This window comes from Hypanus sabinus, chromosome 22, assembly GCF_030144855.1.
Source record: "Hypanus sabinus isolate sHypSab1 chromosome 22, sHypSab1.hap1, whole genome shotgun sequence".
In the NCBI taxonomy this organism is placed as follows: Eukaryota; Metazoa; Chordata; class Chondrichthyes; order Myliobatiformes; family Dasyatidae; genus Hypanus; species Hypanus sabinus.
In genome coordinates this window covers 57,229,272-57,257,189 of record NC_082727.1, presented here as the reverse complement: position 1 = coordinate 57,257,189, position 27,918 = coordinate 57,229,272, and the positions used below count along the sequence as shown (strand labels likewise).

At 42.5% G+C, this 27,918-nt stretch overlaps 1 protein-coding gene across 1 annotated transcript in view; it reads left to right on the top strand.

Moving 5' to 3' along the window:
- Positions 1-27,918, top strand: part of inpp5f (inositol polyphosphate-5-phosphatase F) — a 249,684-nt gene that overhangs the window by 64,537 nt on the left and 157,229 nt on the right. Inside the window, exon 2 of the mRNA XM_059947816.1 lies at positions 17,271-17,351. Within this exon, the coding sequence (XP_059803799.1) occupies positions 17,271-17,351 (81 nt within the window). The remainder of the gene's footprint in view (positions 1-17,270; positions 17,352-27,918) is intronic.

Genomic DNA, 27,918 nt, shown 5'->3' with positions numbered 1-27,918 from the left:
CCTCCATCCTCTTTCAGTGTTTGTACGTGGGTTAGCCTCCAAGCCATAGCTTTCCTGTCTTGAGATTTGGGTGTTTTGCACGAATAACGCCATTTAATTTTAGCACAAAATGGTCCGTGACTTAAATTCTCTGTCTCCATTTTAACCTGGTGTTCTGTGTAGTGAACTTCCTGAGAGCCAGTGCTAGAAGAGGCACTGAGATACTGAAACAGGTTTGATTGGATGCGTCTAACTTTGAAACAAAATTCGAATGTCCGGAGAAAAATTATTTCCAAAAATGTCGTATGTATTTTGTTTAAAAAAAGATCACAGTGGAGCGAACAATGAAAGCTACATCTGTAGGCAGTAAGTAGTCAAAATCACCGCGCCACCGTGGTTGCGTAGCAGTTAGCGTAATGCTTTGCAGCTTGGGCATTAGAGTTTAGAGTTCAGTAACAATGTAAGGAGTTTTTACATTCTTCCCATGCCTGCATAGGGTTCCTCCAGGTGCTCTGGTTTCCTCCCACGGTCCTAAGACGTACCAGTTGGTAGGTTAATTGGTCATTGTAAATTTTCCCGTGATTGGGCTAGGATTAAATCGGGGTTTGCTGGGTGGCACAGCTGGAAGGGCCTACCCTACACTGTATTCCAATAAATAAAATAAAAATATCACTCTAATCATATTGCATATAGAACTCCCACACCTTTCACATAAACCAAACCATTACTCTCCACAGATACTCCAGCCTGCCTTTACCATGCGCCAATGTACCCACTCTCCTATGTAGCAGAATCACTTTATTGCCAGTGTGTGAAACATACCCGAACTGATTGTGGTTCAGTGCCAAGTATAAAACACGGGACAATACTATAACAGACAACACAATAGCAACCAACAGTTTACAATTCAATCGTGCAGACAGCAGAGAGCAATCCACAATCGTCAGAAAGGTCACAAGCACAAACGTCAATAATCAATCTTCAATAAAATTTCAACATATGAACAGAATCGATAACCATTGTGTTACCATGCCCCCTATAAAAGCATGCAGACGTGGACAAGAGGCTCAGTTGTTGTTCAGACCAAATAAATATCAGAATGGGGAAGAAATTCTGGTCACTGAATTATAGGAAAGATGTCAACAAAATAGAGGGAGTACAGAGAAGATTTACTAGAATGTTACCTGGGTTTCAGCACCTAAGTTCCAGGGAAAGGTTGAACAAATTAGGTCTTTATTCTTTGGAGCGTAGAAGGTTGAGGGGGGCTGATAGAGGTATTTAAAATTATGAGTGTAATAGAATTGACGTGGATAGGCTTTTTCCATTGAGAGTAGGGGAGATTCAAACAAGACATAAGTTGAGACTTAGGGGGCAAAAGTTTAAGGGTAACATATGAGGGGGAATTTCTTTACTCAGAGAGTGGTAGCTGTGTGGAACGAGCTTCCAGTAGAAGTGGTAGAGGCAGGTTTGGTATTGTCATTTAAAGTAAAATAGGATAGGTATATGGACAGGAAAGGAATGGAGGTTTATGGGCTGAGTGCGGGTCAGTGGGGTTAGGTGAGAGAGTAAGTGTTCGGTATGGACTAGAAGGGCTGAGATGGCCTGTTTCCGTGCTGTAATTGTTATATGGTTATATGGAAATCTGATCTAAGTGACTTTGGCTGTGGATTGATTTTTGGTGCCAGATGGGTCGGTTTGAGGATCTCAGAAACTTCTGATCTCCCGGGATTTTCACACCCAACAGTCTCTAGCGTTTACAGAGAATGGTGCAAAAAAAAACAGCCATTGAGCATTAGTTCTGTGGATGAAAATGTCTTGTTAATGAGAGAGGTCAGAGGAGAATGGTCTGGCTGGTTCAAGCTGATAGTAACTCAAATAACCATGTGTAACAACCATGGTTGTTATTTGGGGGAAATCCCTGCATCCCTGAATCCACACTGTACACCATGGCCAACCTTGATGCGGATGGACTACAGCAGTAAAAGACCACAGACATACACGCAGTGGTACTGAGTTGGTTTATTTTGTCACAGGTACTGAGGTACAGTGAGAAACTCGTTTTGTATGTCATCCCTACAATTCATTGAAGTAGTAGAGAGGAAAAGGTGTAGAATACCTTGATGTACTAGAAGAACCATTTAATAGCCCTAGTGCAGCTAAATGGAAGCTGTCCTGGAGCCTGGTGGTCTGTGCTTTCAGGCTTTTGTATCTTCTGCCTGAAGGGAGAGGGGAGGAGAGAGAATGTCCAGGGTGTGGTCTTTGATCGTGCTGGGAAGGCATCAGTGAGTTTAATTGGAGTCTGTGGAGGAGAGGTTGGTTTCTGAGATGTGCTGAGCGGAAGAAACTCTCTGCAGTTTCTTCCATCATGGGTGGAGCAGTTTCCATTTCAAGCCTTGATGCATATTGTTGGATGAAATGCAGTTATGAGAATCCTATTTAATCACACCAGTACTCACGGGTCTGTTCCTTATCCGGCTCAGCCAGCTGGCAAACTGTGTTTCACTGAACTTTTCAGTTCAGTGAAAAATCTGAATTTTGAATGTACGGTACCTCCATCTTCGCAGAAACCTCCAAGCTCTTGGTCACTGTTCTTCAACCATGGCGAAAAATTTATTTATAAGCAGCGTAGTACATTTTTTGGCCCTCCAAGAAATTAGCTGTGCAACGTCAGTTCTGCAATCTGCTGTTCTTGCATGTAAAATTAGTTGGCCTGCTTATGTACCGACACCAATAGCATGAAGTATTGCTCCAATAACTTGTCCATATTAGGCCATTAAATCTACTGCTTTGTTATAAATCCCTCGAAACAAAACTCATTTTTCATCTTGCTTTGGGGGGGGGGTGGATTCCATTGTATTGGTGGAAGCTGTCGGGGAAACTTTTGTTTCCATAATTGGGAAATTATGAAACCTATTTTTGGCTCATCCATGTTTATATATTAGTGTTTATTTTTCCCACAGTCAGGGTTAAGTGAGGTTGGCTGGATATCTCATGTTGCTTTCTGTTCCAAACTCTTCTCATTACTGATGATTTTTCCCCCAAATATTTAGACCCCCCCCCCCCACCAGCCCTCACTGTGACCTCTTCACCCTGGCAGCTTTATTACTATTAAATAAGACTTTGAGCATCAACAGACTATTAAGTCACAGCTCATTTTCTATTCCTTTTACTGTTGCCCTGAGGGAAAGGCCTGTGTTATAATGGCAGTTCCATTTGAAATGTTTCATTAACTGTTGAGTAGAAAACCTGGTCTGATGAAAGGTCTAGAAAACAGGACTTGAACCATACTAATATAAATAAAGAGACCTAAAGTGCCAATAAGGGTAAAATGTGATTTGGGGACTGTTTGGGGGGGGGGGGCACATTATAATTTTCTTCATCAGAGTATTGAGACCTGAAGAAGAGTTTCAGCCCCGAAAAGTCGACTCTTCACCATAGATGCTGCCAGACCTGCTGAGGTGTGTGTGTGTGTGTGTCTCTCTCTCTCTCTCTCTCTTTGGATTTCCAGCATGTGCGGAATTTCTCGTGTTTTGGAATACTTCCTCATTGTGTTTACTACCAATGAGGACTAATGAGGAAAGAAGACTTTGCTGGATTGTGTTCTGAAGAATGAATGTCACATAGCATATGTCCGAGGCTTCAAACAGCCGTTACAGAAGAGAGTAAAAGAAGTGATTGGTTTTGACTGATGTTTGGCTGTGATTACCTGTGGGTAGTTAGTGCTCTGAAGTTCTCCAAGAACTTATTACTGCCCATTATGCCGCTAGCATTTAGGGCAGCATCCTCCAGCTCTGTCTGCCCTTGGTCATCTTCTCTAGTGTGTCCCAGGTGTGGTTCAGGGTCTTCGTTTCTATACTGTCTCACAGATATTCTTCATTACTGTTTCTCTAACAATTGTTTTTTGACCAGTCAGGATTGTCAGCTTTTGAGCTGAACTCTTGAACCTGGAGGACTGGTGGACGACTCTTGGTTTGGTCTCTACCCTTTGACCTGTTTAGTACAGTGGACTCTATTAAAAATCAAAGCACAAGGTCCAGCCAACATAGCTCTCTGGGTTATTGAGGCATGCAAGCCTCCAAACCCAATGACAAGGTCGCAGTTCTCTTGAAGGTTCTCCAAGAACATTTAAAATACTGTATAATGGAGGTTAGTAATGAAAGGTTGAATCTCCTGGATTTTGAATCAGAAATTTTTTTGAGCTGAAGTTGATGACAGTTAATAATCCATGAAATAATTACAAGCTGGAACCAGAATGGAATGGCTAATAACACCAAAGTAACATTTTCTCAGCTCTACTAAACGGTAACCATGAATTGGAAAGATTTCCTGCTTAACTAAGATTTCAAAGTCATCAGCTGTCTGCAGTGAGATGAGAAACAATGCACCGCTCTTCATCATTCTCAGTGGCTTTCAGCAGCAGATGGAAGAACTGGAGTTTACTGTGGTAATAAGATCTAAAGCTAAGTGATGAGTCATAAGACCACCTGACCTGTGAATTGTTAGGAGAAAACAATTTCAGTCTTGTCTAGTTGATTAGCTCAGTACTTATAACTAGGATGGTATACAACTGACTTGGAAAATGAAGATAATATCAGCCAGTAGAAACACACAGAAAATGCTGGAGGAATTCAACAGGTCAGGTAGCATTGTGCTGAGCCCCTTCTTCAGGTCTTGGTCTCTCTCGCGCTCTCTCTCTCGCTCTCTCTCTCAGCCAGTAGAGCAGCTTTGGGACAAAATTAACCACAGAATGGGTTGCATTTCTGGTTCCAGTGTTTTCCACAAAAGCCACATTGTTCTTTACTGATTCCTGGTTTTATACAGCGTTTTGCTCTCATCATGATTACTCTGAGAATAATTTTTGCCATGTGGCTCATCAAGCTTCTTGTACGATGTAACTCACATTCTGTTGCTCTGTCTTTGGAAGTGTAATGATCACTGATTTACTTAAATCATCAGGTATCTCCTCATGATCATTGATTTCATTTGCTATTTCTGTTATTTTCTCTATTCCAAAATCTTCTGAGATTTCAACAGCGATGGTTTCTTGACCAGTTGCTCTGTTATGTTTTTTTTTATTTATGGATGTTCGAATTTCTGATTTTAGGATGTTAGGTCCTTCAAGATTCTTCTTTATGTTCGGTTTTTCTCCTCTTTGGTCTTCAAAAAGTTATATATTCTGTCCATCTGTTTAGGATTTCCTCTTCGTTCATAATTAAGTTGCCAACTTTTGCCTTGATGCTTCCACCTGCTGAGCAACGTAATTTCCCCGTTCTTTAATCTTACTGCGCATCATCTTTGTTCCAGAGTTACGGGTTTGTAGCATTTCTATCTCTGACCATTTCTTATTTAGTCATTTGTCTTTAGCTTCTCTGCATTTTCTTGTTATTGTCTTATCAAGTTGTTTGTATTCTTCACTGTCTCTTGGTTTGATGGTCTGTTTTTGTTGCATCAATTGTATTATATCTTCAGTTATCCGTTTCTTCTTACTTTTCCGCTCTTGTCATGGGCTTGGTTTCTTTTGCAGCTTCAACCATGGATTCCTTCAGTACGTCCCAGGAAGATTTGCCTCTTCATCCTGCAGCAATTGAAAACAGTTTTTCACCTTGATTGTGTATTCTGTTTTCAGATGAGGGTTGTTTTGTAGTTGTTGATATTCCAGTGGCTCTGATCTTCTTGGTTACTTTAATTTTCTCAAATTTATTTTCATTTTGCAAATGACTGGTATTTGGTTGCTTGTGCAGTCTGCTCCAGGGTAGCTTTTGGATTGGGTTAACGAATTTTTGAATCTGTTATTGATAATGTAATCAATTTGATTTCTGTTGTTCCCATCTGGGCTTCTCCATGTCCATTCTTGGATGTTGTTTAAATCAAGTGTTGGTGATTATCTGATTGTTTTTTTCTTTCTCCCAATCCCTGGACTCCAACAAAGCTATCCAGGTACAAAAAGACATCTACCTAAGTTTCATCGACTATACAAAAGCTTTTGACACTGTCAGACACCAAGATCTCCTGGAAATGCTTCAAGATCTTGACATAGACGAGAAAGATATGCGTTTCTTAAGAAACTTATACTGGGACCAGGCAGCATCCATCAGAATAAAAGGAAAAGTGAATGAGTATGTGAATATCATGAGAGGACTCAGGCAAGGTTGTGTCTTTTCACCCGACTTATTCAACCTGTATAGTGAAAATATCTTGAAGTATCAAAGGACTCATAATTGGAGGCCATAATATAAATTACATTCGATATGCTGATGACATTGTACTAATAGCTGACTCAGAAACAAAACTTCAAGAACTACTCACTATAGTGGCAGCAGAAAGTAATCGCAGAGGCCTCTCAATCAGCACCAAGAAGACAGAAAGCATGGTCATCTCCAGAAAGAGAAACATCCCACGTGTGATCAAGATCAGAAATACAAACATCAAACAAGTCAACAAATTCAGATATCTTGGCAGCCAAATAACAAGTGATGGCAGGTGTGACACAGATATCGAATACAGAATAGCAACGGCGATAGAAGCTTTCCAGAAAATGAAGACCATATTAACAGACAGAAGGGTGAGCAGGTACACTAAACACACTCAATACTGCGGTGCTACACTTATTCTATCCTGCCTTATGGAAGTGAATGCTGGACCATTTCCCCAGCAATGGAAAAGAGACTAGAAGCAGCTGAATTGTGGTTCTACTGGAGAATGTTAAAAATATCATGAACTACACACACATCAAATGATTAAGTTCTCAGAAGAGCCCAAGCAGTAAGATCACTCATACCAACAATAAGAGAAAGACAACTCAGATTCCTAGGACACATCATGTGGAAAAATGAACTTAGAAAAACTCATACTCTCCGGAAAGATCGAGGGGAGCAAACCTAGAGGAAGATCTCAGCTTATGTACATCAAAAGCCTAGCCTGGTGGTTACACATCGAGGAAATGGAAGTCATCCAAAGAACGAGGGATAGATCTGTATGGAAAACCATGGTCACCAATGTCTGCATCGGATACGGTACCTGGACAGACAGAATGGGTTGCACTGGATTGGACTACGAATGTGGTACTGTTTGGTTGGAGGAGTTCAGAAGCAATAGGATAGAGATCTTGGGATTAGAGATTTTAATTCCTTACCAAAACCCTGAAGAAGTGAGAGCCCTCTAGAACCAACATTCAAGTCTAGAACTTGGTCAGAAAAATGGCTTCTCTTTGTTTTCCAAGGAGCAGATTTAGTCTCAATGGATAGTGAGTTCTTGTATTTGGTCTTTGGATTTAAGACTCTGAATATATGTCTTTAATCAGTTGTCAATGGTGTGGTGTCCCTAATGCTGGTGTGGATTTCACACAACAGGGAGGCATAATGATGATAGGGTCATTGGGTTGATTGGAAAAGGGTGTAGAGCAAAGGTACATTAAAGAAATCTGTTGGAATCAGAATTCTTTGAGTACATTTCAAGCAGGAACATCAAAACCCAGAGCTCACTAAATGAAGTGAATAAGACAAAGAAGGTAAAGGGAATGTGTGACAACGTAATATCATGATAATTTTGGCAAATTAGCTTGACTAGAGAAAAGATCACAAAGGATTTTCCGAAACTCTGTCAAAAGCCTACAATAGTGACAAATGAGAAGATTGAGAATCAGGGTTGACTAAGGGGATCAAAAGGAGATTAGGGGAGAAAAGCAAAGTACTTAGTGAGTTTTGTTCATTTTGCCATTGAAATAAGATACAATGAAAGTCATGGTAAAAGGAGTTGTGAAGGGCAGATCATACTTAAATAATTTGTTTCTTGATGTGAACGGAACCTAACATATGAAAGTGAAGAACAGAAATGAGAGTGGACCATTCAGCCTTTCCTAAATACACCACCACTCAATAAGATCCTGTAATAGTCTAATATCACTGATCCCCTTGGCATCTAAATATCTGTTGATCTGTTGAACAGATGTTCTGCAACAGAGCACCATCCCCAGGCAGAAAATCCCAAAGCTTCATTACTATTCAAGTGTAGAAACTTGTTCTCCATCTCTGTCCTGAATAGTTGATCCTTTAGTTTGAGACTCTATACCCAATATGGGGTCCACGGACCCTTTAGTAAATAGTAGTGATCAAGGGATTCAGAAATTCAAAGTATAGCATAAAACTCTGAGATTCATCGTCCCCACAGACAGGCACAAAACAAAGAAAAACCATGCACCCATTCAAAGAGAAAATACCGACATCTCCCTTCCCCCATGCGCAAATAAAAACAAATCGCACAAATGGTAGCAAAAATGGGTGAGCAACACAAAATCAAAAGGCATATTTCAGTTCAGCTCAGTTTTCCTTATTTGCAGCCATTCCGATTCAAAATCGCTCAAAATAGCAACGATAAAGGAGCAACCAGGGAAACTAGAAACACATCCTGTGTGAATCAGAATCTCAACCCACAAACAGTGTCGATTCAGTCTTGCTTCGGCATTATCCTCCGACAGCACCGAGGGGAAAAGAGAGCACAAGAACCTTCCCTCAGGAGCAGTGAGTGAGAAAGAGACAGAGTGCATCACACAGACACCTTCCTCTGGCAGTAACGAGTAAGAGGTTGATAGACAGCACTGAATTCTTGCTCAGCCTCCACACCCGCCTCAATGATTTCAATCTTCCCTGGTGCTGCAGTCACGAGACTGACGAGAAATAGAGTCGATCATCAGCTTGCACCCCGTCTCCAGGCTTCTTGACTTCCATGCTGCAGGCTTTGATCGTAACCCTCTTGGAGATTACTCGATCGGTCTAAAAACACACCGCCAGACTAGATCATTGGCTCCAACGGTAGCAAGGCCATATTTGAAGTAAAAGGAAGATGTAGGAGAAAAAGGGGTAGCTTTGTGAACCGTCTTGAGAATGTCACCCTTGCTCATGCTGTTCACTGGTGCCGCCTTCTCCCATGGTTGGGACCCCCTGCTTTACACAGCCAGTGAAAGCGTCTTTACTGTTCTACCCTGTCAAGTTCCATATGTATTTTATATACTTCACAGAACTCTCATTTTGCTAACTCTGAGCAAGCATAATTCAAATTGAATAAGTTTTTTTTAAAGAATGCATATGCTTGGAATCTGAAATACAGAAAATGGTGGAAGCAGTCAGAAGGTCAGGCAGCATCTGTGGAAAGAGACCCTTTGTTGGAAAGAGAAAACAAGCTGGTATTAAATTGCAAAAAATGAAGAACATGGACTCAATCTGCTTAATCCCTTTGTAACACAATCTATCTCAATCTGGTGAACCTTTGCAGCAGTCTTTGTAGCAGAGTGGGGAGTTCAGACCGCTATACAATATCTCAGGCGCACTGTGATCGTGGTGCAATATAATTGATGCAGGTTGTTTGCAGCAGCACATCCTCTTATGTACAGTAATATACAATTTGTCTTCTAAAGCTCTTACTGTACCTGCACATTCAGCAGTGCGTGCTGAAGGATAGCCAGGTTCTCTCCAAACATAAACATCTTTCAAATCTATTTTTGAACAAACTTGCTTTCCCATCTTCTACCAGAGTTGATGTCCTTGCAATTTTCCACATTCCATTCCATCTGGCATGCTTTTGCTCATTCACTGAACTTGTCCGAATCTCCCTGAAGCCCCTCTGCATCCTCTTGGTCAGGGCCATGTTTTCTATTTGCATTGTATTCTGTGTTGCATGTTTATTTTGGTAGGTAGCCACGTGGGTGGAGTGTTGAAAAAGTGAGTAGTTACATATTATGCTTTGGGTTGGGATGAGTTGGAGCTAGGGATAGCCTGGTGTGATTTGTATTGACTGTTTAATTCCACTTAAGCACACTTAATTAGATTTAGTATCATCAGTTTTAGTTTAATTAGTTTTATTGCTTCAAGGTTGTTTGTTTTGCAAGCTGTTTATTAAAGGATCAAGTACATTTCTTTGACTTTGAACATTATTATTGGGTTGGGTCTGAAGATGTGTCATACAGGGGAACTCCACGTGCTTGGTCTCTAACAGCTGCTATACTCTTTGCAGTCCCTACCACCAGCCGGCTTTGGTGACATGATGTTCTTGATGCCATTACTAAGAATCCCTAGTATAGTCCTAACTCCTTAAAAGGTATGTTGTAAAGTCCTAGTGGGCATGGGTATCTTGCTGGCTCCAAATGCAGTTAGAAAATCTTTAATAGTCTAAATTATCTGTACGATTGTATGATTTACGATTCCCTCAAGGTATAGGGTGTTAATGACAGGCTGGAGAAGTTGGGAATGTCTTGGAGCACAGGTGGTTGGGAGGCAGTTCAACTGAGGGGTTCAGAGTCAGGTTTTGGCAAAGTGATTTTGAAGAAACTATTCTTGTTGTCAGAGGGGTAAAAGCTAGAGGATGATAGTTTTTTAAGCAGTAGACAAAAGACCCTGCAGTGACACGAGGGAATTCCCAAACACTGTGTAGTAATGACTAATTTACTGGTTGAAATTATTTGTTAATCGGGGAGGGAGTGGGCTTTGCGCAGTGGAAGAATTGCTCGGCAAGGGATTAGTTCTATATCCGCACCACTGGGCGTGAAGTTGCCCCTCAAGTCCCTTTAAAGTTTTTCTTTCATCACCTTCAACCAGAGCCCTCTAGTTTTTGTTTCCCTTCCACATTGACAAAATAAAAAAGTGTGCTCACCCTATTAATTTTTCAATGTACGGTCCTGTTGAAAAGTCTTAGGCACATATGTATTAGCTAGGATGTCCAAGACATTTGTGCAGTTCTGCAGTAATTTTATGTATTGCACTGTACTGCCGTTGAAGCAAAAGAAAAAAAAATCATGACATATATGAGTGATGATAAACCTGATTCTGATATGGGTCTCCACTGTGGGCTGAAAGGAGGTAGGGAGACGGGAATCATGGTTGGGAAAAGGGAAGGGTTTTACACAAAGTAGTTGCAGCATAATAAGTAAGTAGCTGTACTACCTACTTAATTCACAGATTTTTCTCTATTACTATGCATTGCATTTTGCAAAAGCAAAATAATCTGCAGGTGCTGGAAATCCAAAGCAGCGCGAACAAAATGCTGGAGGAGCTCAGCAGGTCAGGCAGCATCTTCGGAAAAGAGCAAACAGTTGACGTTTCAGGCCGAGACCCTTCAGCTGATGCTTCAGTAAATGATGACTGTTTACTCTTTTCTGTAGATGCTGCCAGGTCTGCTGAGTTCCTTCAACATTTTGCTTGTGTTGCCTGATGCTGATTCTGCAGAAATGCAGAGAAGCACAGAGAAAGGGGTTTGCTATTTATGCAATGAACTGGTAAGTACAGTGGATTGAATGATCTCCTGTACTGTACTTCTGTAGATGCTCTTTTGCGTTCATGTGGGTTGAATCAGCAGTTATTTGGAAATGTGATTGTGAATTTTGCATCCGTATTAATGAAGACCAAATATTACTTTGTTCCCCACTTACCACCAGAAGGGCATCATTTGGGCAACCACTGGATAAATATATTCCGGGATTGACACTTAATTTTCTCCTCTTTAACCTCAGCATCTTCTTGTCTGAGTCTGTTATGTTGACTCAGCAGCAATGTTATTTTGTTAATCTGTAGTTAGTTGTAATTTTCCTACCTGAACTTCACTGTTATGGTTCTAAAATTTAGCAACCGGCAAGGAATGTCAAACACATCCCATTTCATTTGTAATCATCTCATCTTTCTCTGGGGACTGTTGGTGCTGCTTCCTGCTCTTGAACAGAAATTTAACCATCTTTTCTGTCTTCAGCACCGGTGCCTCAGGTGCGGTGGCCTGTTCCTCTGCCACAGTTAGAGGCTCTCACAACAATGTTCCATTTCCATAACTATTTCTCTCAAAACCTCTTATCACACCCAGAATAAGGATAGACCACTTCCTCTTTTTATTAACCTACTCATGCAACAAATATCCTTTCTAATTTCCTTCACTTTGAATATATTACATCTCCCCATCTCCTCTCTTCCCAGCATTAATGTACCCTTCAGGAAGCTGTGGTCAGCCTTTCCATGCCACACCCGTCGTTCCACCCTTTCCAGTACATTGCAAATGTACTGAATTCAATGCCTGTATTGTGTTCTCGACAACAAGGGAGCCAAAATCAGATTGGGTAATCACTTGGTTCCACCTGCAAAGAGCTTGCTAGTTAATTGCCGCTTTTGCTATTTGTTTGCTTGGTGGGCACTGATGCTGAATTAAGTGAGGGAGGGGGAAAGGTTAACGCTTTGCTGCTTGTGCGTGGGAGGGGGAGAGGGAGCTTTGAGGTTCTAATATTTTTAATGGTATTCATTCTTTGGGTTACTCTTCTGTTTTTCATGGGTGTATGTGAAGAGGAAGAATTTCAGGTTGTATAAGTTCTCTGATATTAACTGGAACCATTTGAACTTTCTATCACATTCTATCTTCTTTGACCATTACAGTAAGAGATATGAAAGTTGTTTAGGCGTTGCTCAGCAAAGGGGCGGTGTGGTAGTGTAGCAGTTAGTGTAACCAGTGATCTGGGTTCAGTTACGCTGCTGTCTGTAAGGAAATTGTACATTCTTTCTGTGACCTTCTAGGTTTCCTCCAGCTGCTCTGGTTTTGTTTCACCTTCCAAAGAGTACAGGTTAGTAGGTTAATTGGTCCCATGGGGTGTATTTCATCAGCACGGGCCGAAATGGCTAGTTACTGTGCTGTATCTCCAAATAAAGTTAACACTGGATTGAATTAAGTCGACTGGAGCATGAAGGAATGTAATTGGGAAAGTGGAACAAGGGAATGTGTAAACAAGTGGAACACAGAGTAGAGAAACCTTGCACAAAGGTCTCTTACCCCCTCTTCTCCCACCTCCCACCCTGCAGCAGATTGTAACACTGAAATCATGAGCTGGCAGTGTCCCACTCTTGGTTTGTTGCAGAAGTGATCTCACTGTCCCTTGCTAGTGAGACAGAGCCTCTTTGAGGTACTGAAGTGCTGGGTTATAGACTATAGTTTCCTGGTGGACTTTAGATCAAGGTCTCTTTGGGGACTTTCAATTGCTTGCACGGTTGGGGAGGAGGAAGGCTCAGTGCTTTTGCTGGAGCAAGTGGGGGAGGGGAGGGTTAATGCTTTTGCTGCTGCTTGTGAGGGAGGGGGGTTTTGCTGTGTTGATGTTTCTGTCATACATTTTGGGGGAGGGGCTGTTTACCCTGTTTCGTGGATGTCTGTGAAGAGTAAGAATTTCGGCTTGTATTCTGTATGCCTTGTTAAATGGAACCATTGAATTGAATGCATGCCTATAGATGCTTGGCAAGACTGGTTAGTCAAGTGATTTAATAGTGGAATTGGAATGTGAGGGAATGTATTTGGAAAAGTGAACAAGGGACTATGCGAATAAGTGGACCATAGTGGTGTAGTGGAGCAGAGGGAATGCGTGTCCATAGATTCTTGGCAAGAGTGGTTAATCAGGTGATTAATTAGACATGGCATGCCTTCCTTTAGCTGCAAAATAGAGCATGAAACCAGTGCCAGAACTGTGAGCAGTGCTAATTTCATCAATGCTTGAGTGCAGTCAGAATCAGGTTTATTGTCACCGGTATGTGACGTGAAATTTGTTAATTTGGCAGCAGCAATTCAATGCAATATATAATCTAGAAGAGAGAAAGAAAAAATAATAATAAATAAAAAAATTATAAATAAACAAGTAAATCAATTATGTTATTGAATAGATTATTTAAAAAATGTGCAAGAACAGAAATACTGTATATTAAAAAAGTGAGGCAGTGTCCAAAGCTTCAAAGTCCATTTAGGAATCGCATTGCAGAGGGGAAGAAGCTGTTCCTGAATCGCTGAGTGTGTGCCTTCAGGCTTCTGTACCTCCTTCCTGATGGTTCTGTCTGTATGGTGTAGGATTGCATTGGATGGGCTGTGAAGAGATCTAGGTGCATTTTTGAACCATGAGACTCTGTCTTGATGCAAAGTTTCAACCTGAAAGGTCATCGGTTCCTTTCCTCCCATAGGTACTGTTTGATAAGGGGATTGTTTGTTGCTGTATGGGAATGTCGTCAGGACTGTTAGTTGTAAGGAAAGATGGGGGGAGATGGGATGATGATCTTGGTGCTGGTGGGTGTGAAATTGAGAGACCTAAACAAAACCGGCTGGTTGGCAGGTTGGAGATGCATCCCTACCAAAGGAGGTGTAAGATGCTCCTTCCCTCCGCTAGCCTGCAGGTCACCCTTAGGCAAGGTGTAGCACCTGCTTAGTCCCATGAAGCCATGGGTGCAGGTGGTGGATGGTCATATGAGCAGCTGATGCATATCACAAATCCTGGTTATGTGACCACTGACACCGGGCATCTCTGAAGAGTATTGATAATGGCTGAGGTCACCCGTCTTGTAAAGACACTGCCCAGAAGAAGGCAGTGGTAAACCACCTCTGTAGAAAAATTTGCCAAGAACAATCATGGTCATGGAAAGACCAGGACTGTCAAGTCACTTGACATGGCACATGATGATGATGGAATAGAATGGGCTTCCTAGAAGCAGGGTCAGAAACTGAGGGGAGTAGCTGATGAAAGGGTTAATGCAAGAATTTGTCTAAACAAGTAGCAGTAGGGGCATAAAAGGTTCTGCCTTGCAAGGATGTGTAGTGGCATAGTGGTATCCCGCACCGGACTTCGAGGTGAGTGGTCCCAGGTTTGAATGGTGCCAGCTCCTGCAAGCTTTCCGTCACTGCTGGGTTGAGTGCCGAGCTAGCAACTTAACCTCGTTTTAAAAAAAACACAAAAATGATAAAGAAATGGCAAAGTTGCCAGCCAATGCACCACGAGGCGCGGAAAGGAACAGCAACATAATTAGCAAAGATGAGATCTTAATACATCACACATCAATGTTTTGGATGACAGAACTGTTGGCTTTGTGACCAAGTTTCTGGATGATATGAAGATGGGTGAAGGGGTAGATAGTTTTGAAGAAGTAGAGAGACTATAGAAAGACCGAGTAGGAGAATGGACAAAGAAGTGACAGATGGAATACAGTATCGGGAAATGTATGGTCATGCACTTCAGTAGAAGAAATAAAAGCACAGACTATTTTCTAAATGGAGAGAATTCAAAAATCTGATTTGCAAGGGGACTTTGGAGTGCTTGTGCAGGACTCCCTAAAGGTTAATTTGCAAGTTGAGTCTGTGGTGAGGAAGGCAAATGCAATGTTAGCATTCATTATGAGAGGACTAGAATATAAAAACAAGGATGTAATGTTGAGGCTGATGAGAACTCTCCTGGAGTATTGTGAGCAGGTTTGGGCCCCTTATCTAAGAAAGGATGTGCTGACATTGGAGAGGGTTCAAAGAAGGCTGATGAAAATGATTGAGTTGAAAGGCTTGTCATGTGAAGAACGCTTGATGGCTCTGGGCCTGTACTTACTGGAATTCAGAAGAATGAGGGTAATCTCATTGAAATCTATTGATATAGTGGCTGAGGAGAGGATGTTTCCTATGGTGGGAGAGGGGACAGCCTCAAAAGAGAACTATCCTTTTAAAATGGAGATGAGGACTTTCTTTAGCCAGAATTTGTTGTCGTGGGCAGCTGTGAAGACCAAGTCATTGGGTGTATTTAAGGCAGAGGTTGACAGATTCTTAATTAATCAGGGCATGAAGGGATTTGAGGAGAAGGCAGGAAGTTGGGGCTGAGAGGGAAAATGGATCAGCCATGATGAAATGACAGAACAGACTCGATGGGCCAAATGGCCTAATTCTGGTGCTATATCATATAGTCATCACATGTTTCGGTACATGATGAATGGTGCCATGCAGGCCTGTGTGTCAAAGGTGGAATTTGGTTGAGTGACTCTTTCTCTCCTGTTTCGTGCACTTCAGTGACTAGTTGGCAAAAGGCTGGTTTTCCTTTGTCATCCCAGCAGAAAAATTGGTTTTGTGGATGAGATAGTGCAAACATTCATTATTGTTAACAATGGGACACATTCTTTTATTTGTCTCCGGTGTGTTAGAATTCCGATGCCTTAAGACTGATGTATTGTATAGGTTGTTCCTCAACAAACTATTTTCAAAGAGCTGAGGTGGAGTGTGCCACTGTTTCATGAGTAACAAATTGTTCCAGTTGGCTAGTTTATCATCATGCCCTTGGACTGTTGGAAGGGCATGCAGCCAGTTCTTGCTGATCGTGACAGGATAATTTACAATGGGACTTTTTTTGTCACTGCTAAACTAAGAGACTTGTCTGTATAAAATAATTCAGTTTCCTCATTTTTTTTTTAGCCTTGTGCTTTGTATGGTGGTTGCAGATATTTGTTTCCCAAATCTGTTATAAATATCTCTTCAGTTAGGTTGGGGTAGATTTTAGACCATAAGACTATAAGATATAGGAATAGAATCAGGCCATTTGGCCCATCAACTCTGCTCCTCCATTTCATCTTGGCTGATCCATTTTTCCACTCAACCCCATCCCTTCATGCCCTGACTAATCACGAATCTATCACCCTCTGCCTTAAATATACACAACGTCTTGTTCTTGAGCCTGTCACTTTGCCTGAGCCGAGGCTTCTGTCGGCAGCTCATCAGAGGCCTTTGTCTTGGGCCGTTCCGCAGGTGTAGCTCATTGAAGGTCCTTCTCCTAGGGATGACGTCTTTGGAGCATCCGTTGGCATTTCTGTAGCGCTGGGGTTTTAGGGGATGGGGTAGCAAGCCACGTGTCCAACCACCCTCCTTTCACAGCTGAGACTGTCCGTGGTAGTGTTTTTGCCATTAGAATTATAAGGAATTTCAGCAGTGCACATGGCGGCAAGGTGAAAGGTCATGTTTCTACATCTCCTTGTATAATTTAAAAAATGACTCCTAATTAGACAGGGATTGTTAGTTATATTCGAGACTGGTTGTATAAGTAAAGCAAAATTTATTATAAAGTTATAATGGATTAGAGGGGGTATATTCTGTCAAGTCACAGAGTATGCATCATGTCCATATTTTCATATATATTTTGAATATTTAATACATATAGTGAATGCCTAATTCACTGTTTGTGCAATTCCTCTTTAACCCTGTAATTACTCAAACTACTTAATCTTGTTTTTGAAGTTAAATCTATCCCTGTCAGTTTAAAAAAAATGATCATTGGCAGTGTTGCCTGCCGGTTTCGGTGAAAAATGACTGCTGTATGTTTGAAGCCAAGACATTTATTGTAGTCTAATACATCACTTTGCTGTGAATACACCAAGAGCAGTGTAATTTAGAGCCATTACTCCAGCCACTCCTGACAGTTTTGATCGTTCTCATTAATACTTCCGTTTATTGCACTGCTCAGCTCTTTGCAAATGAACTAATAAATGTTTTCTTTTTACCAGCCACTGATCTGCTGCTGGCCTGGAACCCTATTTGCCTCGGTCTGGTGGAGGGAGTCATTGGGAAGATTCAGCTTCATACAGGTAAGATGTTACTCACTGAAGCCAAGTTGTTCATTGGCAAGGTGATTGGACAATTACAGACTGAATGCAAGAGATTCTGCAGTTACTGGGAGTCAAGAGTAGCACACACAAAATGCTAGAGGAACCCAGCAGGTCAGGCAGCATCTGTGGAGAGGAATAAACAATAATAAAGTTAGAAACTAAACTTGGAAGTAATATTTTTGTTTCCAGATTCTCAGCATTGAAACATTAAACAGTGCTTTGTAGAGTAGGGGATTAGAATGCTTTTGAAAGAATACAATGTGAAATCTGCTCAACAAATCTGTTGCATGTAAGTTTAAGTTAGATTTTTTTTAACAGGTTTGTTTTTTTTTGAAAGTCTATAACTGAGATGATGAGCACTCGGTAAACACACTCCTTACACGTACATTCACTGACACACAAACGTTGCCTTGTCATTCTGGTGTTATGGTGAGTGTACACACTTCAGTGTCTTCCTCGGTATACCCACTGTTTTCCCTCCGCAATGCGACATACATTCAGAGTCAGACACCAAAGTTCAGTTTAATTCTAAACTGAGCTCAAGTGCTCCAGTTGGCTTTCTTGTGACTTTCCCTCTGTACACAGTAGAACATTCCATTTCTTTAGTAATGGGGATGTGTATATGCTGTTTGTATACTGTATTTAAGGTAGATACTTCTGTTAATTTTGTAACTCCAGTGTGGGATGCATCATATTCTAATTCCTGTGTAGTCTTAAGTTAACTTTGTTGGTAAGTAAGGATGGTATGTCCTGGTACCAAAAAAAAGGGAGTTCTTCGTCCTCAGAAAGTGAGGGAGGGATCGGAACTGCAGGAGCTCACACTGGACGAGAATGAGTATGGTTCTATTGTTGCATTTTCTGGTAAATGGTGGCATTTTTCTTTCAGTATATTCACCAATTTTTGTAAGTTTGTTTTTTTGGCGTACCTGATGAATGTGTGGCATCTGTTAGTCTTGTGAGACCATGGATCTGCGCCCTCTCCAGGGCGCAGGCCTGGGCAAGGTTGTATGGAAGTCCGGCAGTTGCCCATGAAGCGAGTCTCCACTCTCCACACCACCAATGTTGTCTAAGAGAAGTGCAAGGGCCGATACAGCTTGGCGCCAGTGTCGTCGCAGGAGTTGCCAGAATGGGATTGAAGACAACGTCGGACTGCCTTAGGGACTCCAGCTCCGGATTTGTCCTCAGGGTTTACTCCCGAAACCTTTCCCATGAGTGGGTATGGCCGCAAGGCAACAGAGGTTTGATATCAGGGTTTTCACTCTCTTAGATGGACTGCCTTCCCAGGCTGATGAGCTCCATCTACCCGATGCACTGGTTTTAAGGCGCCAGGCCCCGCCTTCATCCCTTCTCTTGTCAGAAGAAACAGTTCCGCCGGGCTTAGAGGCTAAGCCACACGAGAAGGCCAGGAGTTGGACTTGGTTGTCAGAGGCTATATGAGGAGCACTTTTAGATAGTGGGAGCTTAACCCCACTACCACTCCTGGGCTTGACAACCTTGGAACCACCTGATGAATACCCTTGCACTAAAGTGTGAAGTGACTTGTGCATGAAACGGGATGCTAGGGAAGGTGGTGGAAATGGATATGGCAGTGGCATTTTGAGGCATTAGATTGATGGGGTATGGGGTGATTATAGATCACGTGCAGGCAGATTAATGTGGTGTTCTGCATACTGAAAGGCTGCAAATTGAAACTTGCTGTTAAAGTTGAGCTGTGAATTTCAGAAGATGTTCACTGCAAAAAAAAACTAAGCAAGCAGAAAAAGCATTTACTTTCCTTTTTGGCCAAGTATTTATTAAAGTTCAGGAAGGGCAATTGCAGAAATATTTGAATTGATGATGTTAGAAGTTGGGCAGAACAGAGTTGACTATGGATGTGCATGCAAGCTGTTGCCCATGTAACAAGCAACCCTCTCCACGCATCTGTTGAACCCAAAGGAATGGCAGAGACCGATACAGTTTGGCACCAGTGGTGCCACAGGAGTTGCCAGTCAATGTTGAACTTAACATAGGACTCCAACTCCGGATTTTTCCCTCGGGGTTTACTCTCAAAACCTTCCCTGTGAGCGCGTATAGCTGCAAGGCAGCGGAGGTTTGAGATCAGAGTTTTCCTTCTCCTAGGTGAGCTGCTAATTGTGGCTGCCAAGCCTCATCTACCGGAAGTGTCTGATTTTAAGGCACCAGCAACCTGCCTGTGAGGGTTATTAAAACAAATTATTACCACAAATAACTTACTAAAATATAACTCAGACTGCATGTAGGGCTCCGCACAGGTAAGCAGCTTGCTCTCCGAGTAATGAGACCGTGGTGGTGGTAGGGTACTCATTTGTCTCACGGCCTGAGGGAAGAAGCTGCCAATCCTTGTCATGAAGTTTGTGTACCACCTCCCTGGCAGTGGTGCGTGGGATGGGATCTTCAACAATGCTTTGGCCCTTTGTATACAATGCTCTTGGCAAATGTCACAATTAGAGGGGAGAGGGAGACCTTGGTGAATGTTGTCCACATTGAAGCTCAGGATGTTTGTTTGACAAGCCTCTGTACCTTCTCTCTGTATTCCGACATTTCATTTTTGCTGATGAGGCCAACCACTGTAGTATTCAGTGAACTGGATGGTGCAGTTTGAGCTGGATCTGGCAGTGCAGTCGTGAGTCTCTAGTGGGTGAAGTACGCAACCCTGGGGTCGCCCCAGCTCAGTGCCCTGAGATGGAGCTTCAGACGTCACTGCCAACTTGGACTGACTGGGGTCTTCCCATCAAGAAGTCCAAGATCTAGTTGCAGAGAAGGGTTTTGAGTCCCAATGATAACAGTTGACCCACCGTCCTCTGAGGGACGATTGTGTTAAACGCCGAGCTGAATTCAATGCACAACAGCCTTGTGTATGAGGCATTGTGTATGAGACAGTGGAGGACCGAGGCTATGGCATCATCTATGGACTGGTTTGAGCGGTAGGCGAACTGGACAAGGCCCAATGTACTGTAGCTGGAAAGTGAGATTACCTGCATCGTTGCAGGGGATTAGTATATCGGGAGTCTGGTTTCTTTGCATTTTCAAAGAAAATTTTCTCTTGCCATAGATTGTTCTTGCTTTTATAGTTGTAAAACTATGAAGTGATAACATTTTGTCATAGCTACTCGGTAAAATGGATACCATCTTCTGGTATTATCTATTATCATGTATGCTGTTAAATAGAGAAATGCTAGTAACCAGGCCATAGGCTGCATGGTACACAGTTGCTGTTTGATGATAGGATAGATCCACTAAGACTTTTGAGAGCTTTGGTTTTGTAAAAATGCATGTAACATAATCCCCGTTAAATTTAGTAGTGAAGTCAGAGTGACTGTCGTATAACCCTAACAATTTCTATAGCATGTCATTCCTGAGAATACATTTCATATTTCAGATGATCTTATCTTTATTTATTTAGTGATATAGTGTGAGTAGGCCCTCCTGGCCCTTCAATCTGTGCTGCCCCAGCAACCCCGACAACCCCAATTAACCCTAACCTTATCACAGTACAGTTTACAATGACCAATTAACCTACCCTGTACATCTTTGGACTGTGGGAGGAAACCAGAGCCCCTGGGGAAAGCACATGCATTCCTCCTGGAGGACATACAGAGACTCCTTAGAGAACAGCGCCAGAACTGAAACCCAAATTCCCCAAGTTGTAATGGCATCGCGCTAACCGCTATGCTGCCTTGGAACTCTTACAAAAAAAAATTGTTAAAATTGTGTTTGATTTTATTTTGGTTGTGAGAAATGTCTACTCCAGCAGCTTGGTCACCACTGAGAAAGCAGACGTCTTGAGAGAAGATGAAATTGCAAGTTGCACCAGAGCAGAAATAATGGATTTCTTGGGCTACAGTACCCCTGGGCAATGAGTTTGTAATTCCTTTGCTGGCTGGAAAACGGGATTTGTCGCTCTATCTAAGTGGAAGGCATAGTTTAATTCCTGAGACAGAAGAAAGCTATGATTTATTTCATAGATGTTGGTTTTCTGTCATATCCAACTGTAAAGGGGGTTTCTTCTTTTTCTTTGTTACTGTGTATGTAATCAAAGGGGCTTCTTTGTTTTGTTAAAAGCAGGAATGCTCCTTTGTTGCGAGAGAGTGCTGGAAGCTTGTTTGGGTTAAAATTTACTGATAACGAGAATTGTATTCCTTTGTAAACCAAATGGGGATTAATGTTGTTCTTTCTTCTGAGTCTGTAAGCGGTTGTTGACGGGCTTTTGGGAGATCGGCGCGAGGGGGTTGAGAGAGAGGGCGCGATGCTGTAAGCTGGGCGAGGAACGGACCCCAAGCGGGGGTCCGAGGCCAGGAGGTACCCCGAGGAGAGGGGATGAAGCTAGATGTGCTTGGTTGACCACTTTAGAGGGTCCTGAGCTGCGAGTTGAGGAGTTCGGAGGGGATCGAATGGTGGCCAGAAAACTTCAGTAATTGAGCTCCAACGGTTGTGCATGAAGTGGTTTGGACTTTGATAAGTTTGGTGCCTTTTCTTTATTTTTTCTCTTCATATATACTGAATCATTATTAATCACTTAGTTATAGTAACCTTTATAAATTGTACTCATTTAATCGCATATGGTGTACTGTCTGTTTTTGGGCGAGGCGGGGACATCACACAGCATCCACACCAGCTGATTACCCAGTTTGGTGGGGCCGAAGGCTGCTCCCCCTAGACGAAACGAGCTGAGCGAGCCTGAGGTGACCCAGGGGGTTACACAGCAATGACAGGAGAGATTCTAAAGTGGAAAAGTCATTGCATTGGGGCAGTTCCACTCTCTCAGCCTTGGATGTCCGGGAGTAGTCATCACAAACTGGGTCTTGCTTTGTTGCAGTGGGATGACTGTGACTTTTTCTGTGTCCTTTGCTCTCCATGCTGTGTTGCAGTACCGTCTCTCTGGCCTTTGGATCTTGTCCGCCCCGTCTGCTGGAGATGCCAGGACAGGCAAGTTCCTATCTCACCGGGACGGAAGCTGTCAGCTACCCTCAGCTGAGTTAGCCAGCCTTTTGAAGCAGGGTGTGGCTGCTGTCGTATGAGCTGAGGGCTGAGAGTCTGGTGGGGCTCAAAGGTGAATGAGCTGCCCCAGTATGGATACGACAAGCCCCCCTCACCAGAGGTGCTACCCTTCCCTGCATACCCCTTACTCCCCTATAGAAACAGCATGGTAACAGGCTCTCCTAGCCCAGTGAGCCTGCGCTACCCAACTACACCCATGTGACCAATTAATTTACTAACCTGCAAGTTTTTGGAATGTGGAAGGAAATCTGGAGCACCTGGAGGAAACCACGTGGTCACAGAGAGAAAAAACTCGTAATGGGCAGCTGCAGAATTAAGCTCTGGTTGCTGGTGCTGTAGTAACATTACACTGACTGGTCCGCTGATGTGCAGTTCCTGCCATGCCATGGCCGGGACACTGTAACTCCTAACCCTTCGACCTGGAATTAGCCAGCTGTTGACATAGTGGCATCTGCACTGGACTTTGAGGCAAGTGGTTCAGGGTTCAAATCCAGCCAGGTCCTTGCACGTTTTCCAACCATGCTGGGTTGAGTGTTGAGCTAGCAACTCAACCTCGTTTTGAAAAAAAAAGCACAAAATGCTAAAGAGACGGCAAGGCTGCGCCACAAGGCATGCAAAGGAACCACGGGCCTAGAATTACAGCTCAGTTCCGATATCTGTAGGTTCTGCTTCATGCAAACTCTAGAATTTAAACCATAAGCAACTCACTCGCTCAGACTGGACATCACAAGAATGTTGATCCCTGGACTAGCATAAATTTTCTTTTTTTTGTTTTTGGGTTGTGGGAACAGTTTTTTGTAATTTTTTTTATTGAAGTTCATCAAACAAACATTTCCATAAGATGTATTTCAGACATCATATAATCATATATATCACAAATCTCCATAAAGTATTTATCACATGCATACCAGAGTAGTGACATATGGAGCTTCTGATATTAATGGAAAATAGACAGTCTGGAGCTAGAAGCCAGAATCTTAAATGCATATTTATTGAGATACAGGGCAGAACGGGCCTTTCTGGCCCATCGAGCTGCTCAGCAATGCCCTGATTGTATCCTGACCTTATCACGGGACAGTTTACAATGACCAGATAACTTATCAGCTGGTATGTCTTCGGACTGTGGGAGGAAACCGGAGCACCGGGAGGAAACTCATGCGGTCACTGGGAGTTTGTACGTTCTCCTTAGAGACAGCAGCAGGAAGCTGAACTCAGGTTGCTTGTGCTGTAAAGCATTGTGCTAACCACTACCCTAGTGGGCCCTCTTAACTTGACCTCCCATATAGATATGCAATTCAACTGATTTTACACCCTAACACAGAATGTCTTCAGATCACCTGAACTGACGGATAGTCGCAAAGTGACAAAAGGAATGCATCCAGAAAGCACAGTCCATATGTGAGAGGTGATAATTGAAAGTGCCTTCACATTACAACTAATCAGTGACTTCTCTTTTTTTCTCCCCCAAAAGAATAGCAGTGCTGACTTGCTGAGTGATGTAAAGCGAGCACTGTACAACAGTGAGTGTATGGCTCGTTTCTTCAGACTGATCGGCTAAAGAGTTAGCTGTACATTTAATTTTCTCAAACCGTATTTAGGTGAAGCTTTGAAACCATTTACTAAAAGTATTATTGAAGATTCCATACTCTACTTCATATTAATATGTAAGTGTCTTGAGTTACCAAAGAAATGCCATCCATATAATAACCAGCTTTTTGACTGAAGTGTAATTTGATGATTTGACCAAAGGTGGTGTGAAGGTTTTTCTCTGTTGTTTACTGAGTAATGGAGTGGACTGCAATGAGGAGAGCAGCAGTACGTGCGTCAAAATAAACAGTTTCAAGCGGATGTAACTCTGATGAAGATCATGTGAAAAGGAGCAAGGGAAGATCAAAGCAAATTTATTCCCCTTTGTTGCTCTTTAATTGGACTGTTTATTTATATGTACGTGACTAGTTTCTGCAAATGTTGTGTTGACCAAGTTTTATGTGTTTTTTTTAAATTTAATTTTATTTATTTATTGAGATACAGCGTGGAATAGGCAGGCCCTTCTAGTCTTTTGAGCCACGACACCCAGCAAGCCCCAAGATTTAACCATAGTCCAATCACAGAACAATTAACCTACTAACCAGTACATCTTTGAACTGTGGGAGGAAATTGGAGCACCCAGAGAAAACACATGCGCTCACAGGGAGAATGTACAAACTCTTTGCGGGCAATGGTGGGAATACAGGTCGCCTGTATTGTAAAGTATTGTGCTACATAATAAATTTACTATCAAATAACAGATACGTCACCATGTACTACCCTGAGATTCATTTTCTTGTGGACATACTCAATAAATCTATAATAGAATTATAACCATAACAGAATCAATGAAAGACCACACCAACTCAGGCGTTCAACCAATGCACAAAAGACAACAAACAGTTGAAATACAAAATGAAAGTAATAATAATAAATAATTAAGCTATAAATTTTGAGAACATGCGGTGAAGAGTCCTTGAAAGTGAGTCCATGGGTTGTGGGATGATGGGGCAATTGAAATTGAATGAAATTGTCTCCTTTAGTTCAAGAGGCTGATCGTTGAGGGGTAATAACTGTTCCTGAACCTGGTAGTATGAGTCCTGAGACCTCTGATGGCAATCATGAGTACACAACTTGCAGGCCATTCTGAGAAACAGAAGCAAGTATTTACAGTCATTAATTTGTACATTACGGAACATGCCCTTCTGCCGAACTCTTCTATACTGACCAAGGTACCTTCTTGAGAAGCTAGTCCAATTTGTCTGCATTTGACATATATGTATCTCTCTCAACCTTTCTTATATACAAACTTTTACAAATGTCTTAAATGTATTTATATCTGCTCTGCCACTTTGCCTTGCAATTCATTCCATCACACTGTCTATGACAGTACATGATCCTTTAAGCCCTTTGAAATCTAACCCCCCGTCCCTCATACACATTTTAAAACAATGCTCTCAAGTTCTGGATGCTCTATCCTGGGAAAAAGACTGTTCATCTCCCTGATCTATGACTCTCATGATTTGAACTACCTCCGAGGCACCCCTCAGTCTCCTTCACTCAAGGACAACAGCCCCAGTCGATCTAGTCTATCTAGTTATAACTAGAATGTGACTCCCTCGTCTTGTTTTATGAATGTTTGCTGCACCCTCTGGAGTTTAATCACGTCATTCCTATAGTGTGTCAATCACAACTGCACACAATATTCTAAGTGCAGTCTCACTAACAATTTGTACATCTGTAACATGATTGGGTGGCGGGGTGGAGGTCCACCTCTACTAAAGGAGTTGGAAGGCGCTCTTTCCCTCTGCTGCCTGCTGGTCACCCTTGGGCAAGGTCGTAGCACCACCGTAGCTCCCTGATCTGAGTCACGTGAGCCATGGGAACTGCTGGTGGGTGGTTGTATGAGCAATTGGTGCTGATCACAAGTCCTGGTTATGCGACCACTGACGCCAGGCAGACAATTTCTCAAGAGTATTGATAATGGCTGGGGTCACCTGTCTTGTAAAGACACTGCCCAGAAGAAGGCAGTGGCAAACCACTTCTGTAGAAAAAACTTGCCAAGGGCAATCGTAGAAACACAGAAAACCTACAGCACAATACAGGCCCTTTGGCCCACAATGCTGTGCTGAACATGTACTTATTTAGAAATTACCTAGGGTTACCCAAAGCCCTCTATTTTTCTAAGCTCCATGTTCCTATCTAGGAGTCTCTAAGAAGACTCCTATCGCATTCTCCTCCATTACTGTCACAGGCAGCCCATTCCACGCACTCACCGCTCTCTGTATATATAAAAAAATACACAACAACTTACACCTGATGTCTCCTCTGTACCTACTTCCAAGCACCTTAAAACTGTGCCCTCTTGTGCTAGCCATTTCAGCCCTGGGGGAAAAAGCTTCTGACTATCCACACAATCAATGCCTCTCATCATCTTATACACCTCTATCAGGTCACCTCTCATCTTCCGCCACTCCAAGATGAAAAGGCCGAGTTCACTCAACCTACTGTCATGAAGCATGCTCCCCAATCCAGGCAACATCCTTGTAAATCTCCTCTGCACCCTTTCTAAGAATGAGTGACAGAAAATGTTAGGACCCCAAAGTCCCCTTCCCATGACAATCAGCAGGAAAAGCAACAGCACTCCCCCCTTTCCTCCCTTCTGCAGCAAAAGCATAAACCCTCACAATCCACCATGCAAGCAATAACAAAGCCCCCAGAGACCGTGGTGTAGAGTCCATCGAGAACCGCTGTCCAGCCAGCATTTCGACACCACAGACAGGGTCTTTCTCTTACTAATGAGTGAGAGGGAGAGAGGTTGCTCCAGCAACGGACAACGGGGAAACCAACAGCTTGCTCTTTCAGTGTAACAACCTGCAGTACCGCTTATTCGAGTTCCCCTAATTTGAGGGCTAGTCGATGCTTACTCGCCAACAAGGTTGCTTGCATACAGGGGCCTTCTTCAGACAGCAGTGTACACTGCTGACTCAATGTTTTAATAGGCCAAAGACCATACCAGTTAGTATAGGTTAATTGGTCACTGTAAACTGCCCTGTGAATAGGCTAGTGTTAAAATAGCTGGACATTACAGTTCTTTGGGCCAGAAAGGCCTATTCTGTGCTGTGTTTCTAAATAAATAAACTGATAGTTATCAAAAACTGTTGTCTTATATTAATCTGGCTAATCCCGGCTGTAAATTGGTCTGCAACCGAGTTTATGCTGAATTATTGTGATGGAGTGGTGCTTGATTAGTGCCTGCTGTATGTTTGAATTAAATCTGTCATGATTTGCATATTTGAACATCTGGTGCTGCAAATTAACTGGAAGTTGAATCATCTTTGATTTGGGAAGCGAAGGTTGAGCCAGTGTAAGAAGGTGAAGGAAGGGGTGGAGCAGGAGCTGGCAGGTGATTGGTGGATCTCGGTGAGGGGGAGTGACAGGCAGATTGATGAGGGAAGAGTTGTACTTGAGCTGAAACTTGAGCTACCCCTCCCTGGACACCTCGTACAAAGATGCAGAAACACCCTTACATACAGAGCTGCTTATGCAGTGTTTCACATTCCAGAGCAACTACCTCAGTGCAATGAAGTTTACTATGTATTTACATTCCACCTCCTCTGGGTGCACTTCAGTGTGTAAGCTCTCATTACAGTGACATTGCAATTTCAGTACATGCCTGGTTTTCTGTCTCCCTGTTCTTGTGTTGTAATTGCTAATGAATGGCTTTATAATTTATTGGTATTTTTGTCATAGGGAGCATTGTTTTGTAATTACAACCCTATGCTTTTGGTTAGTAATTAGATCCACCCAAGTAAAAGGGTGGAAACAGCATGCTGTAGTTGAAATTAACATTATCTTGTGCCTTTGCTACTTAACGCATTGGGTGCCCTGTGTATACTGCACCAGACTCTGATTGATTTTCATATTCAGATTCAGTTATTTATTGAAACACACAGTGAAACGTATGTTTGTGTTAACAACCAACACAACGTAAAGGTGTGCT